This window comes from Copadichromis virginalis, linkage group LG16 (genome assembly GCF_057382275.1).
Source record: "Copadichromis virginalis isolate Kocher_CV1m ecotype Utaka linkage group LG16, C_Virginalis_male_GT1.1, whole genome shotgun sequence".
NCBI classification, from domain to species: domain Eukaryota; kingdom Metazoa; phylum Chordata; class Actinopteri; order Cichliformes; family Cichlidae; genus Copadichromis; species Copadichromis virginalis.
This window is the reverse complement of record NC_140633.1, coordinates 16,537,983-16,553,638: the sequence shown is the minus strand read 5'-3', so window position 1 is coordinate 16,553,638 and position 15,656 is coordinate 16,537,983. Positions and strand designations below refer to the sequence as shown.

Below are 15,656 nucleotides of genomic sequence, written 5' to 3'. Positions count from 1 at the left end.
CAACGATTACCGTTAACATAATTCACAAAAAACTACCAGGGTGTTGAAGTTCAGCTGGACCAGGACTGCCTTTCCTTTGGAGCTGTGGTCCAGCACTGCCAGGTCAAGAAGAAGATTGTCATGACGAATACTGGCGACAGTAGTGCCAGGTAAGGTTAGACGCTACCAGCAAACAAATCTCCACACAGACACACAGTATTGTATTATTGCAATCAGGTGTCACATGCACAGGATTATATCCTCCTATTTGCTTTTTACTTTTCAATCCACCTTCTTACAGGTTTAACTGGAAAACAGAGGATTTTCCTGCAGAGTTGTCCATTGTGCCATTAAAAGGATTTATCAACCCAGGGATGGAAGTTTCCTTTCAAGTGACGTTTGCCCCTGTGGAGCTGCGTAACGACACAAGATATGAGAATCTGTCCTGCTTTGTGGAGGGTTCCTCGTCACCCATCACCTTTACTGTCACTGGCTCCTGCATCGCCACCTCCACCAGCAGAGAGGTTTGACTGAAGCACCTTTTCAGACAAATACAGTGTTGAGTAATATAGTAAACAAACAAAAAAAACCATCTGATTGATCATTGGATAGTTACTTGTTAAGAGCTATTTCAGGTTAACTGAATGCTTTTGAAGACCAGTGAGGATGAGAATGTGTCATATTTACATGATGCATGTATGTGATCTAACTTTTAAAAACCACTGACTTACATGTGTAAGTGATTATTTGTGCTATTGAGTTAAAAGTGAGAGACTTTGATCTTACCTTTCAGTATTCACATGCAGAGCAGCAGTGCTTTATGTATTCAGTAAACTAACGAATTCTGTTTCCATTTAATTATTTTAAATAACCACATGGCATGGCATAGTTTCAGGTTTCTAATACAAATCTGCTCACTCACATGGGACAGTGTTTCCAGTAACCAGTCAATAAATTCAATAAATTTGAAACCAGATGATGGCACAATAGTAAAGATGACTGTGAGTGTTTCAGATTGTAGGAATGGTTAGAGGTCAACATCAGGCGATGTGAAACATATATAAGAGTTTTTAAAAAATATTACTTGGCTTCAATGAGCTCTGTAACACTAATGTCTACAAGAAGTCTATCTAGAGATTGAGTTGAAGGTAATCTAATTTTTTACCATGACACAGGAATTAATTTCTCATATCAGCAGATGTAGCTCAGATGTGGGAAGATTATGTTTTGACATCAGAAGTTTAAACGTCATACGTCATCTGTTCTTTGTAATGTCAGCGCCTTTGAGCCATCTGTCACTGAACTGTTGCTGCCCTCTCTCTGTGTGCAGGTGGTGAATTTTGTTTGCCCAGTTCGTGGCTCTCACACTCAGACCCTGTCTGTGCTCAACCCCACAAACCAGGGTTACAGCATCGCACCTGTCATTGAGGGTGAGCACTGGAGTGCAGCACTCTCTGTGAACTTCGAGCCCCACCAGAACACGGCATTCACGATCACCTACCGACCTATGACCATGACTACTTCTGGAAAGAAACATCAGGTAGAGGAGCAGTGCCATTTTAGTGGCACTGAGTTAAATATGAAATGCATGTAGATACGATTGATTGATTAAATGGATTTAATCCCTGAAAATTGTACATTTCTCCTTCCTTTTACCTCAGGGAACAGTCTTTTTTGCTTTTCCCGATGGGACAGGCATGCTGTACTCCTTGCAGGGAACTGCTGATCCTCCTAAAGCAGAGGACACTATTGTGCACGAGCTGCCGGCAAAAACTAGCCACACTGTGCTGCTCCCTGTGCACAACTGGCTCTCTAGGCAACAGCGGTAAAACACTTAAGACCACATTTACTAATCGGGGTAAAAACGCTGAAAGGTGTGGTTATATTTATGGGGAAGTTGCACTGTTTTCTAAGCACAGGCACAGTCAGTTCACTTTAATATGACATGCTGAATCAGCAAGGTTAGCACAAGGTCAAGAGATGATATTCAGCTAATTTACTAACAGGAGAAGTTTGTTAATGGAACCACCAAATATTGTTTATTTATGTGTAATAAAACTTTATTAAGGAAAAAAGTGTTTTTGCAGGTTAATAATGTAATTGCATTGATCAGAACAACCACAAACAACCGCTTCAAACTAACAAACAAATACAAAACATCAAAATAAGAAATGGGCTGCTATTAAAACTTCTCGAGGCATGATTACTGTCAGGATAAGGTCCAAATTCAGCATCATCATCCTTGCATTATCTTTTTTCTTCAGCCATATTTGTTGAAATTCCTGCCACAGAAGCCACAGAATGTTGAAAAGAACCTAATGCCAAAAACTGAAATTTAAGTTTTGTTGCTGCTGATATTGTGTGTCTCCTTTAGTTTGGAGGTCCCAGGTGGCTTGGTATAAGTTTTTATCACATCTTTGTCTGGATTTCCAAATAAAGTGACACGAGTGCAGAAACGTCTCCTAAATCTCTGCAGCAGTAACTGACACATTCAAGTGTAAAAAATAATGTTTTTTTTCTCCTACTTTAAATTGCATGTTGCCATTGTTAAAAATCCATCCATCCATCTTCATCCGCTTTATCCGAGGCCGGGTCGCGGGGGCAGCAGCCTAAGCAAAGAGGCGCAGACCTCCCTCTCCCCAGCCACCTCCTCCAGCTTATCTGGGGGAACACCAAGGCGTTCCCAGGCCAGCCGAGAGATATAATCTCTCCAGCGTGTCCTGGGTCTGCCCCGGGGTCTCCTCCCGGTGGGACATGCCTGGAACACCTCACCCAGGAGGCGCCCAGGGGGCATCCTTGTCAGATGCCCGAACCACCTCAGCTGGCTCCTTTCGATGTGGAGCAGCAGCTGCTCTACTCTGAGCCCCTCCCGGATGGCCGAACTTCTCACCCTATCTCTAAGGGAGAGGCCAGCCACCCTTCGGAGGAAGCTCATTTAAATCATTTGTTAAAAATCTGTTATTAAATATTTAGCAGCAAAATATACCACTGTCTTTACCAGCTATTTTTTTTTTTTAAATATGTGTATGCTGACCCAGAGATAAAAACTGTAGCTGGGTAAAGTGGAAATCGAAAATTTAAATATTCTAGCACTTTAATAAAAAGTGGAGGGAATGATCTCAGTCATGTCATGAATGTTCTCATCTGTGTTCTCAGGTTCCTTGTGCAGCTAGAGATAGTGAAGCCTGATAAACCAGATGCTACAGTGTCCCTCAGGGGCATCAAGTTCATCGATGTCCCCGCCCATGCTAACAGGGACTATGAAATGTCTTTCTTTACATATACAGAGGGACAGTTTAACACCAAGGTTTGATCAAACATTACACATTTCCAGATCTGAACTGACATTTGTTACCCATCATGACATCCTTTAATCTTTTTCTTCAGGTGACATTCCGTCACCATGAGACAGGTGAGTACTTGTTCTACCTCGTTACCTTCAAAGCCACGTCTCCAGGAGTCCTGTCCACCATAGAGTTAGTGACACCAGTTCGCCGGGCGGCCTCAGCCACCGTTCAAGTAGAGAACCCCCTGACCACAGCTTCCTGCCTCACCACTGAGTGTAAAAGCCGTGATATCATTGTCCCACCTCAGCACACGGTGCCAGGCCAGTCCAAGGTGAATACTGAATGCGTCTTCCATCATACTTGGAAAACAAACAAACAAAACCCCTAACTGTGTTTCCATAAACAAACTCTAATAGGCACTGTCTGTGAATGTCTGCCTTTCCTTTTAGGGTGTTTTGCCTTTCGAGTACAAGCCTCTGCAAGCAGGCGAGTCTACAGCACGGCTAACTTTGTTCAGCAGTGAGCTGGGCCACTTCCACTATGATCTGCTTCTCAGAGCTCTGCCTCCAGCACCAGAGAAAACTGTGCACTTTAACGCTTTACTGGGCCGTAGCCACACCGTCACTGTAAAGTTTATCAACTATGCCCGCTTCAAAACCACGTACTTCTGTAAGGTAAAAACAAAACAAAGAAGAAGAAATAGCCCTCTTCTGTCTTTGTATACATTCATGCTAGGATGACTTTATATGCATTCAGTGTCAGCCTTCATCACTTCTTAAGACACCTTTTTATGTGTTCTTTATAATTTGTCAACACACAACTCAGTGTCTGTATCTTTCTGCCAGTTTTAAACAGAAATTTTCTCGTGTTGTCTCTCTCCTCCAGACTGATTACCCAGACTTTATCGTGGACAAGAGTGTGAGTGTAACTCCGGGTTTCCACGTGGGCTCAGAGGCCAGCGTGGACGTCTGTTTTGAGCCTTCTCAGCTGGGAGAAGTGAAAGGCCAGCTCAGCCTGTCTTCAGGAGTTGGTGGAGAATACATATTTCCCTTACATGGGTTATGCTTGCCCCCCCAGTCTCAGGGCCCGTTCAGCATTAAAGCTGGTGGGAACATCATCATCCCCTTCAAGAATGTGTTCCTGCAAACCACAGCTTTCTCTTTTCTGGTAAAGACCAAGTAGAATTTGTGAAAATGGGCACAGTGAGAAAACCAGACCAAGCAGTGGCGTAAAGCTAAAAATATCTTATTGACATAACATTAAGTGATTTCCAACATACTAATTCAAACACATCAAAAAAAAGTCAATGTTATTAAAAACAGGGATGTTTTACTGCGGAGTATTTACACTGTGTTCACTGTGACACCATGAAACATTAAATTTAGCCTGGAACAGATGGCAGAATTGTGCAACTCTGTTGTGCAACCCTATGTTTCAACAGATTTGACTCCTGCTTCTCTCTGATACAACTTTCACTTTAGCAATTTTTTTTAGCATTGATAAATGCTTCAGTTTATGTGCTTCACTTAATAGTGCAGCTTATTTTGATTTTATGTAACCTGAACCCTGTTTATGCCTATAGGTTGACAACCACCATTTTATAGTCAAAGGAGGGGGAAGCATCAAATCCAAAGAGATTCAGAACATCCAGGTGTCCTTTGAGGCTCCTCCAGATGGCTCTCCAGGACCGTGGTTTGGCACCTTGACCATCTCCAGTCAGAGCTCTGAGGGCTACAGGAAGCCCTACTCATGGGTCTATTACCTGAAGGGCCACCGCCCCGAGTCATTATAGAAACATGCAAATATAGAAAGACAGAGATGCCAACATGAGTACAATGAAAAAGACATTGATTGCCAGATTGTACGATGGTCCAGTTGCATATGCTGACAAGTGACTTATCTGAAGCTTCATTAAGATTTTATTGCCAAAATCCAGAATATCTCCTTGTGTAGTGCGTGATTCAAGTAATTAGCTGACAAACCTGTCAATAAATATTTAACAACTGACTGAATAAATTCTGCAAAGAAAACTCGGAGATGCCTGTTACTGCACACACATGGGGGGAATCATGAGTTCATTTGAACAGTATATGTGGTCCATTGATAGGTCCAGTTAGATCACTTGACTTCCTTTTTGTATCATAATGACCCATATGTTAACTTTTCACCTAAGTGAATTCATCCAAACTGGCCTGTTTGCTGTTAGACTCATGGCACATTATGGGGAAACTAGCTATACAGCAGTAACTTTCTTATTATCCAAAGTTAGAGCTATCACATCACACATGGTGAGGAGCTGCAGTGTATATGCAAAATTCACTCTTTTTACTTCTTAAGGAAAAACACTTTGATACAACCTTTGTCAGACTGTTCCGGTGGCCCACTCTTCCTCTTTTCATGGTGGAAAGAACAAACTTAATTAATTAAACCAAAGTGCACATAAGATGTAATTTACAGACTTGTGCTTAATCATTTATTAATCATAAACAATCAGCCCAGCTTTACTGCTTGCAACAACAAGCCAGAAAAAAAAAAACCCACACAAAACAAAAACGCAATATCCCTGCATTGCAGCAAGTCACATGGTACAGTTGTAGCAAAAAGTTTTGAGAATGACACAAATATTGGTTTTCACAAAGTTTGCTGCTTTTTGTTTTTATGATAGCAATTTGCTTATAATGCAAAACGTTTAGAAGAGTGATCAGATGAATTGAAAAGTCCTTCTTTGCCATGAAAATGAACTTAATCCCAAAAAATCCATTTCCACTGCATTTCATTGCTGCCATAAAAGGACCTGTTGACTGAGGACAATGTCCTGACATCAGTATAACTACTAACATATTGTGACAACTTCTGATTATCCATAAACATATGACTAATATGCGGTGAGCCAGAGAATCTGCTGTAGTTCTGCTTTGGCCACTGGTTCTCTTAAAATGTAAAATTAACTGATATATCAGAAAAGGCAGTCAGCAGTTGGACCTCAGTTCATGTGCTCAATTATGTTTTCTTTTTTTACAACAGGAAGTAAATCTATTTATAAAAGTGAACAGTATATAGCTATAGCTACAACTCAGCACTGCAATGCTTTAGCTAAATAGGTATTCAGAGAGGAATAAAACAAAAAGAAAATAATAAATGATAAAGGATCAGGAGTGGGTATTATGGTATTTTTTCACAGACCCACGGCAGAGACTTCCTGCATGAATAATCATTCCACAAAGTGTTGTTAGATATCCTGATATGAGCACAGTCCTGTTCACCATACTGTGGGTCTCCACTGCCATTATTAGGTTGGCCATCTGCCCAGTACCTGACAGATCAGTGAGCACAATTATTATCTTTGAGAAAATAATTAGTTCTGAAACAACAAAGGATGAAAAGATTTTTATAACATCAAAGATTACAGATGATAAAATCAGTTTCCTGGCTTGATTAATCCACTGAATTTATGGATCTACAAACTCTGTAGCTGTTAAGAACAAATTGCAACAAAATGCAAAACAAAACTTGGTGAAAAAAATAAGCTACTCTGTGTTTTTTGTTTGTTTGTTTGTTTTTCTCTGTCAGGAGATGATGCAGGGACGTGCAGAGAGGTTTAAAGGGGCGGGTGCTCAAAGTTAAAAAGGGGCACATTGAACCAGGCTGAATAACAACAACACACATTCATCAAGAATCTAATATGGGCAACAAGGCAAAGCAAACGTCGCCAATGTTTTACCTGATGGGTACATGGTAAATGGCCTGCATTTGTATAGCGCTTTTCTAGTCCTTAAGGACCCCTAAGCGCTTTACACTACATTCAGTCATTCACCCATTCACACACAGGCGATAGCAAGCTACATTGTAGCCACAGCCACCCTGGGGCGCACTGACAGAGGCGAGGCTGCCGGACACTGGCGCCACCGGGCCCTCTGACCACCGCCAGCAGGCAAACATGGGGTTAGTATCTTGCCCAAGGATATTTGGCATGCAGCCAGGAGGCAGCCTGGGATCGAACCACCGACCTTCTGATTAGTGGCTGACCTGCTCTGCCACCTGAGCTACAGCCACAGTACAATGTTGCTGTTGAGGGGTTTCTGCTGCTCCTGCTGCTGATAGTGCTGGAGGGCAGGGCTGTGTTGATCTGAGACTGTAGACATTAAAAAGTCCACAGGAGAGATGGTAGCTGATTAAACAAGTGTCATGAGATAATAACAAAATGCAAAGATTGGTGACAGCGCTTGGAACCATAAGGCAACAAAAAACTGTGACATAAACTCGGCTCTGCCTGTGAATCACTCTTTGCTTCTCTTCTTCCTTCCTTCCCATCATTTCATATATATCTCTCCACTTGCTGTCCATCTGAGAACAAGGCACAACTTGCTATTGCAATAAACTATAATCTAATTATCCACACCTAACAACTCTTGCACTTAATCTATAATAAAATGATGACAGAAAAATGTTATAGCACTGCCTTTAGTAGCCTCATACAGCTCCTGCTGTTTCCTCCTCATGTCCTTACCAGCCATGTCTGCACAATGTTATATCATGAGTAATATTTTTTTAAATCCAGCTAAATAAAACACACACATGCACGCACACACAGGGACATTTTAGACCTTCTTCAGAATACTGTATATACTATGGGCATCATGGTGCTGATCCAGAATCCTTACATTATTATTTATAAAGCAATGAGGAGGGGGAAGTAATAAATAATGTCATTATGATGATTCCATTTGTTTCACTATCCACTCTGTGCAGGGGCAAAGCTTATTACATGTTTAAACTGTAGAGATACAATAATTTTACTGCTGTAAAATCCAACTTTTGTCTTATTTAAAATATAAATCTAATATAATCTGTTTCTTAATGTATGTTCTTTAAAATACAGCGTGTGTTTTTAATATATTATAATTATAATCATTATTATGTGGACATGCATATTAGATCGTTTTTTAGTGAAATATAATCCCTCCAGAAAGGCAGGAAAAGCCCGGAAACTTACTTTAAAACTAAATATGTTCTAAATACTTTAAAACTAAATATGTTCCCTAAAACGGTGACAGAGCTACAGACCCATGACAGCCTTACACAGGTAGCCAGCAGCTATGACCAGCACTACCTGTGCAGTTAATAAAAGGACAGGTAATGTTTGTCGCGCTGTTGCACACACAGCACGCTCGTTTGTTTCAGTTCGTCAGTTGCAACAAGACAGCTTACCAACGTGTACGTAATAAGCTAATACTCCTGTGTGCTACACACTACAGTGTACACTGTACACCTACTTACTGGTTTTGTCGCATCAGTCTGTGTCTCTGAGTTAACTTGTGTTTCTCCTACAGCTCCGGATCGCAAAAAATGCGCGTGCTCTTTGTGAGCTCGTTCCCGGCTCGTAACCAGCGCGTTCTGCCGTCAAGGGCGATCATTGGTTAAATGTGATCATGTGACTGATGCAAGCCAGATCCTTTTATTTAGCAAAACTGTGATTAATAGTTAAATATTATTGTTGAGGGGCACAGACAGGACTCCGCACGCACACACACATTAAAAAAAATAATAAATAAATAAATAAATAAATAAAAAAAATTGAAAAGTTGCCTCAACAAAAGGGCACTTTGGGCACTCATCAGGAAAGGGGCGGGTGCTCAAGGCCCTCTAGCCCCCCCCCCTCTGCACGTGCCTGAGATGATGGTAGTGTTGGCTGGTGTCTCCTATATGTGGTTTTATTTCTGTTATTCATTTTTAACTGTGTGGTTAACACATTTGACTTTCACAAATAATATCCCCAGTTTAATTCCAGGAGACAATTACCCAGGTTAAAATCTGTGCTAAATCAAAACCCTGTGTTTTCACCTGCTGTGGTAACCCCATGGGAAATAAGGAAGCAGCTAAAAGTACATTCTTCATTCTAAAATGCTTAGTTAATATCATGTATGACCACCATAAGGCTATCAAAATAACTCAATTTTTATGATTTTCAGCGATTGACATCTAAGTCTATTAGTGAGTTTATTTGTGAGCAGCATGTATTATAAATATAATTAATATAATCTGCCAAAATGACAGCTTACTTCAGATTAAGAGGAGTTCCGTCTACCCATTTCCATTTTCCCTCTTCTTCTATATCATGTAAACCAATCCAAGTCGATGTTTTGGTGAGCCTAGTAAGGTACTCCTGTTCAGAAAGAACAAAAACATGAATTCCCATTTGGGAATTTAGTTTATTTAGTTTATACATACATTTTAATGAAATTTGCAGATTGTCTTGGTGGAGTTTAATAAACTCAGCCGTCTGCTCTTTGCTCCCTAAAATATAACACTGGACACTGGAGTAAAATCTCTACCATCTCACACTTATGTTTAATCAGTTATCTGTTTGACGTTTATTCAGCTGTGTGAAAACTTTAATCTCAGCCAAACCAATTTACTCACAAACAAAACACTGAAAAAAGCCAAACAATAACATTTTGAAGTTAACTAAGTGACTTATATATCATGTTTAACCTGAGTAGCGAAAGACCGCAGGGGGTTTGACAACAATGTGCTGGGAGTTCGCTGTTTTGGCCGGCTCTAGTGAGCCATTCATCTCCTCCTTTGGCCAGCTTATTATCCCTGCAGGGTACCTGATCACAGGCAGGGCGTAGGTGTTGACAGCCCGGATCTTATTCTTACCTTTCAGCTGACTCCTCGGGACTTGCCTGGTACTTGGTGGTTGCAACTTTCCTAGTGTTCTCCTTATGGTTCCCATTTGCCCTTGAGTACCCCAGCTACAAGTACCTGTTGTTGCCTTCTTGTAGTTTGATCCCTTCAGTTCTACTTTCCCTCTCTTCGTTATCATCCAACTACACTTCTCCAGTCCAAACAACATTCCGATGTCATTGCTGTGTATCCTGGTGGTGTGGATCAGCGAATCTCTGTCACATTCACTCTTGGCATACAGCTTGATGTCATCCACGTAGAGGAGGTGGCTGACGATTGGCCCATTCTGTAGTCAGTATCCGTAGCCAATCTTGTCAGTGATCTCACTGAGCGGTTTCAGGCCTATGCAGAACAGCAGTGGAGACAGTGCATCTCCTAGGTAGAACCTGCACTTGATGGTGACTTGTGCTATGGGCTTGAAGTTGGCCTCTAATGTATGGGCTCTAGTGTTGTACGCCACATACACATTGAGTTCCTGATGACGGCTCTTAGGGTCCTGTTGATTTTGTATAGTTCTAGGCATTCCAGGAACCCAGGTGTGGGGCATCTATCCAGGCAGCACACAGGTTGCTGAGCCTAGTCTTGCTGTCTCAGACAACTGCTCGGTCTACCAGTAGCCTCCTTTCTGTGCCCCGCTCATGTAATGAACCATAGCTTACCCACTACGATGCTTGACAAAAGCTTCCATTTGGTACCAAGGCTAGGACCAGTCCCTTCTTGGGGTTTTTGGGGATCAAGACTCTCCGGCCTTCAGTCATCCATTCAAGGTGTCTCTCATCGATTCAGTGAATACTCAGCCTCTTCAGCCAGTAGGTGTGGCCATGGTGAAGTCTGGTGCTGTCTAACTCTTCACTGTGATGATTACTAGACCATGTTCAGGGTCTGTGATAATCACTGCGATGGTTAAATCACAGTGATGAGTACTGGACTTAGATGGATATCATCCATCTACGGTAAGTTCAGGGAGCAGCCCACTTCTCATCAGAATGTTCTGGTACCTCAACACCTGACGCAGGCCTTGTTAATCCGGTCACGTCCGAGCCTGTATGGCTCCATATTTATCTTTTTTCGCTAATGTCTGTGGTAAGCTATACCATTATACTACACACACACTAGACTTCTTCCACAGTATCCAGAGTGAGATGGAGTAACAGCTGTTTCAGGGTTTAATAATTGCTGGGACATAAAAATATGTATAGTATGTTTGTTTGCTTTGCTGTAAAATGTCAGTTTTTATAGTTTTTCTCCTGCTTTGACCCACCCTCTAGTTCTCATCTGAAGATGTATTGCCAAAACAGCTCAATTGTAGTTAACAATTAAATTTACTATATAATCAATTATAACTGGCTGCAAAATAATTTCATATGTCAATTATTATAGGTCCGTCAGTATTTGGGAGCTGAATCTTCAGCCCTGCTGAAAGCCTAGATGGAAGCTTGTCAAGTAAAAGTGAAGAAAGGAGCATAAACGAGACGCGCAGCATACAGGAGACCGCAAAGCTGAGAGCAGAATTGATCAAATTAGGAGCTAAAATAAAAGACTGAAGTGATAGCTGTTTTTATTTTCAGCAATTTTCCATTTTTAAGGACAAAAGGTTTCAAACTTGTCCACGCCTTAAACCTCATGTGTGTTTAATCTAGTAGTAGCAAATGCGTAAAAATAAGGGATTTATGAGGACACTGAATAAAAAATAGCTTCCTTGAAAACAACATTTACAATTTAGTATTGAATGAAAATAATCTATATACAAAGTGTCTTTGAATGGCACAGAGCCATTGCTCAGTGTCTGAGCGGCAGAACAGCAGAATCTTAGCTGGAAGCTCACAAAACCATTTCAACAACCACCACACCGCTAAAACTAGACATCTCACAAATTCCAAAAATGCAGGTTTCATCACACTCAGAAGTAATGAATGAGGGGTATGAATATGAATATTCATGTATAAACACAGTAAAACACATACATATGAACTGTACCTGTTCTTTAGCGCAATCAATAACCACCAGATCTGCTCCTCTGGCTCTGCAGTCCCTTCTGGCTGCATCCCAGGAACCAGAGCTTCCAGAGAGGAGATAGCAGCTACAGCTGAAACGACTCCATCCTGCAGGACATTGTATAACTAGAAGAAATTAAAAACAAGTAATATTTCAGTAAGGTTAATGAAAAATATTTAATGAACCTTACAACAATGCTCATTTGATCTGTTTAATTAGATTTATCTATAGTTTATTCACCTCCTGACTTTTATATTTGTTTGCCTGTGTATATTTACTATGGTGACAGTTTTTGTACTTAATCTATTTTAGGGCTGCAACCAATATTTTAATAATCAGTTATTCCATTCAGTAATCAGATAAAAAGTACTTTTTTCTTATTAATGGGCAATAATAAATGTTCAAAAGAAAAAAATCACAAGTCTTTTAAAATGAACTCATCATCAGTTTATATTTTAGAAATTGCTGTTGCAATTCTTTCATGTATTTACAGGCCATATTAAAAAAATTCTTAGATGCAAAAATAAATATATGATGTCAAGTGCAGTAGTGCCCAATGAAATAATACAGCCTAAACTAATCATTCCAAGGTTTTAAACATTATTAGGAGACAAAAAACAAACAAGCAAAAAGTATTTTATCTCCTGGATGAGGTGTTTTTGTGTAAGTGTTTTTGTGCCTGTGTCTGTGTGCTTTAGTTTTCTAGTAAATGTGTTGTTGTAAGCCTTTAGAGGAGCATGTGGGAGTTGCAATGAAGAAAAGAGAGCATATCAGTGTTCTGATATTTGCCTTGTGCATGTTTTTACTAGCCTACAAAAGAAAAAAATTGAACAGAGTTTTTTTTATATTATTTGACTTTAAATCTGAAAATGACGTTATAAAAGCATCTTCTATTCACGTCAGAGTTAGCTAAATACATGATTTTATGTTAGCCTCCCCCCACCTTAATGAAGAGGGTGAGCTCAGGTGGAGTGAAGAAAGCATGTTTGGTCTTGGTTTGTTGCATCCAAAACAGCAGCACTTGTGGCTAAAACTTTACTGGGAACCTGCCAGGAGTCCTTAATGAAGCCAGCTGTTCAACAAACTCCACCATGAAAAAAATTATTTGCAGCTGTTCTCATCTGACTTATTCGGTTTACACAGCAAAAATCTGCAATAAAGCTACATCGGACTAATAAAGGTAATAAAGTTAAAATATGCAGATGAACTGCTAGCTTAGCCTGATAGGATGGTTAGGTAGATTGCTTAAATCATCCTACTAATCTAAGGGTGAATCTAAGGTGGGAGGGGGGGGGGGACATGGGGTGTACTAGAAAATATTTATTTCAAGTTTTTCCAAGCATTATCTTGCATATTTAGATTAATATCAAATATAAATAAATTAGATATTAATTCAGTAGTATTAATATATATAAAAAATACTTTTTTCCTTTTCTTCTATATTGATTATATATTACATATATCTATTATATATCTTTATATTTATTATCACTACATTATATTTCTCATGTTGGGTGATCAGTATATTACAGCAACCAAAACAAAACCAAAACAACAACAACAACCCATGACTCAATACAATAAATACAGTTTCACAAAAAACACATTTTGAAAAGTTAAATGTTATACTGTGTCAATATCAATATCAATCAATATCAATCATTCCAAATCCAAATTAGAACTTTGGCACAAGCATAAACTGTAATGAAAGAAGGGACGTCTCTGAAAAGTGAGGCCAATCCAAAAGTGCTTTAAATGCCTCTCTGAGAATTAGAAGGTGAAATATTGAATTTGATGTGTGCAGAAGAAAACAGTTTTCCATGTCAGACAAATATCTTGAAAGAAAAAAGATTATTATTATTATTATTATTATTATTATTATTAATAATAATAATAATAATAATGAAGGTCTGTGAAGAAGGTCTGTTATTATCAGTCTTCTGCAGGTTAACATCTCACTATTGTTGCTGTCTTTCCCAGAGTAAAAGTAAAAAAATTAAACTGCAATCTACCTAAGTTTTACGCAATATGCAAAATGCAGCTACAGTAACTGCTCCTAACTTCTAATAACTGGGTGAAACTGATAGAAGGTTGTGTTTAGAGACTCAGTGATTTGTGAATCTCTAAACAAACCTGTAGATCAGAAAGTGATGTCTCGGTGAAAAGATGCATCACAACTGAATCAAACATGACCACAGATGAAACAAGTAAAATAACAGTTAAAAAAAGATTTAAAGGATATTGAGATAAAAATAAGAATATGTAGTGTCAGTGTAAGGGCTATCAGCTTCCTTTTCAACTTCCTTAATGAAAATACATTAAGGATACTTGTTGTGGATTCAATCATTTTATAAGTCACTAAACACCATTAAATACATTTCACATATGTGTCGATGAAATACAGCCCTTAAATAATTTTAGTACCATTCAGATTTGTAAATGTAAATTTGTGACAAGCATAAGGTACACTGCTGCACTGCAGCTTTATAGTGACAAGCAGTGATACGGATAATGGTTCATATGATATTTTCCTAATGACTGAAATTTGATTTTAAAAATGTGTTAAGTCAGAAGAAAATGATTACATCATTTGTTTGGAAAATGAATCACTACATTTCCAAGAAAAACCTTTTAGAGACACAACAGCTCACACGAGGACTCACTCTGCTTTTTAAGCTCTTCAGTCTTTTTAGTCAGCAGATCTCGCTCCTCAGTCATGGAAGAAACTTGGTTACTGACTGCAGAGATGTTTTTATTCAGCAGGTCTCTCTTCTCAGCCTGTGCCGACACATGTTCAGCTGAATTGTGGTCTGAAATAAAAGGAAATAACATTGATGCTTTCATTGATTGAGGCACAAAAGATCTAAATAAAAAATATTTTAAAATTCTGACTGTAATTTGTGAAACATATTAATTATGTAAACCAGTTTTATGCTTGCACAAGTTATTGTTGCTGTGATCTTGTCGTCTTCAAGATAATTTCAAGAGGATCTTGAAATGGAAGAATCAAAAATTCCACATTGCATTCCAAATTTTATTAAAAATTACATACATTAAATTACATTAAAAAATAGCTCTTAATCATTCACATGGTGACTGATGATCAGTAGAACAACTATCCATGAAAAATCCAACTCACAGAAGAAACTAAGTGTGATACATCCAACCAGCAATAAAACAGTGAGCAGGCTCAGGGAGAGAATAACACCCAAATAGAAACTTCTCCTAGAGCTCCTCTGACCTGAAAAGAAGACAAAAAGAAAAACAAAAAAAAAAACAAAAAAAAAAAAACAAGTTACCCAAACAAATGTTCAGTAGTAATAACAGATGTTATAACCTCCTTGCTCTATCACTTCCCTTTTACCTGTGTAATTTGTTGAAGGTGTTGGGTTGTCAGGTTTAACACATTCATCATTTGCATATATTGCCTCCATTGCATACATGGATTTGGGTTGTTTTGGAGAGCTCAGCTCTGCAGCACAGGATGAGTGAAGTGTGAAAGTCTCACTGGTTTCAGTTGATTCTCCTTTTAAATTCAGAGGAAGTCGCATATTTCAGTGGTTTGTGCAGCTATGCAACCACTGAAACTTGATATGTTCTTAATTAAGCCGTATATACATGTGATAGTCATACGAACTCAAACTGCTTTTCATGGTTGTGTAAAAATATAATTTTGCTTAAGTGTAAGTAAAACAATGTATGAAAATG

General features: G+C 39.2%; 2 protein-coding genes across 2 annotated transcripts in view; one reads left to right on the top strand and one right to left on the bottom strand.

Moving 5' to 3' along the window:
* Positions 1-5,282, top strand: part of LOC146690494 (axonemal central pair apparatus protein HYDIN-like) — a 55,253-nt gene extending 49,971 nt beyond the window's left edge. Inside the window, exons 85-93 of the mRNA XM_085435605.1 lie at positions 40-149; positions 281-503; positions 1,310-1,519; positions 1,641-1,804; positions 3,136-3,286; positions 3,367-3,597; positions 3,716-3,940; positions 4,152-4,433; positions 4,849-5,282. Coding sequence (XP_085291731.1) covers positions 40-149; positions 281-503; positions 1,310-1,519; positions 1,641-1,804; positions 3,136-3,286; positions 3,367-3,597; positions 3,716-3,940; positions 4,152-4,433; positions 4,849-5,058 — 1,806 coding nt within the window. The 3' untranslated portion in view covers positions 5,059-5,282. The remainder of the gene's footprint in view (positions 1-39; positions 150-280; positions 504-1,309; positions 1,520-1,640; positions 1,805-3,135; positions 3,287-3,366; positions 3,598-3,715; positions 3,941-4,151; positions 4,434-4,848) is intronic.
* LOC146690493 (C-type lectin domain family 4 member E-like) lies at positions 4,848-15,437 on the bottom strand. Its single transcript, XM_085435604.1, has 6 exons — positions 15,313-15,437; positions 15,088-15,189; positions 14,612-14,758; positions 11,931-12,073; positions 9,326-9,429; positions 4,848-6,579 (listed from the first exon to the last, which is right to left on the bottom strand). The coding sequence occupies exons 1-6, from the start codon at positions 15,389-15,391 to the stop codon at positions 6,429-6,431; spliced, it is 726 nt and encodes a 241-aa protein (XP_085291730.1). The 5' UTR covers positions 15,392-15,437; the 3' UTR covers positions 4,848-6,428.
* Between the last annotated feature and the right edge of the window lie 219 nt (positions 15,438-15,656).

Excerpts from the sequence above, each read along its gene's own strand:
- LOC146690493 (XM_085435604.1), bottom strand. The coding sequence starts at position 15,391 with ATGTATGCAATGGAGGCAATATATGCAAATGATGAATGTGTTAAACCT. Across the intron at positions 15,190-15,312 it reads ACCTTCAACAAATTACACAG|GTCAGAGGAGCTCTAGGAGA; the intron begins GTAAAAGGGAAG and ends TCTTCTTTTCAG. Across the intron at positions 9,430-11,930 it reads TTGATTGCGCTAAAGAACAG|GAGTACCTTACTAGGCTCAC; the intron begins GTACAGTTCATA and ends CTTTCTGAACAG.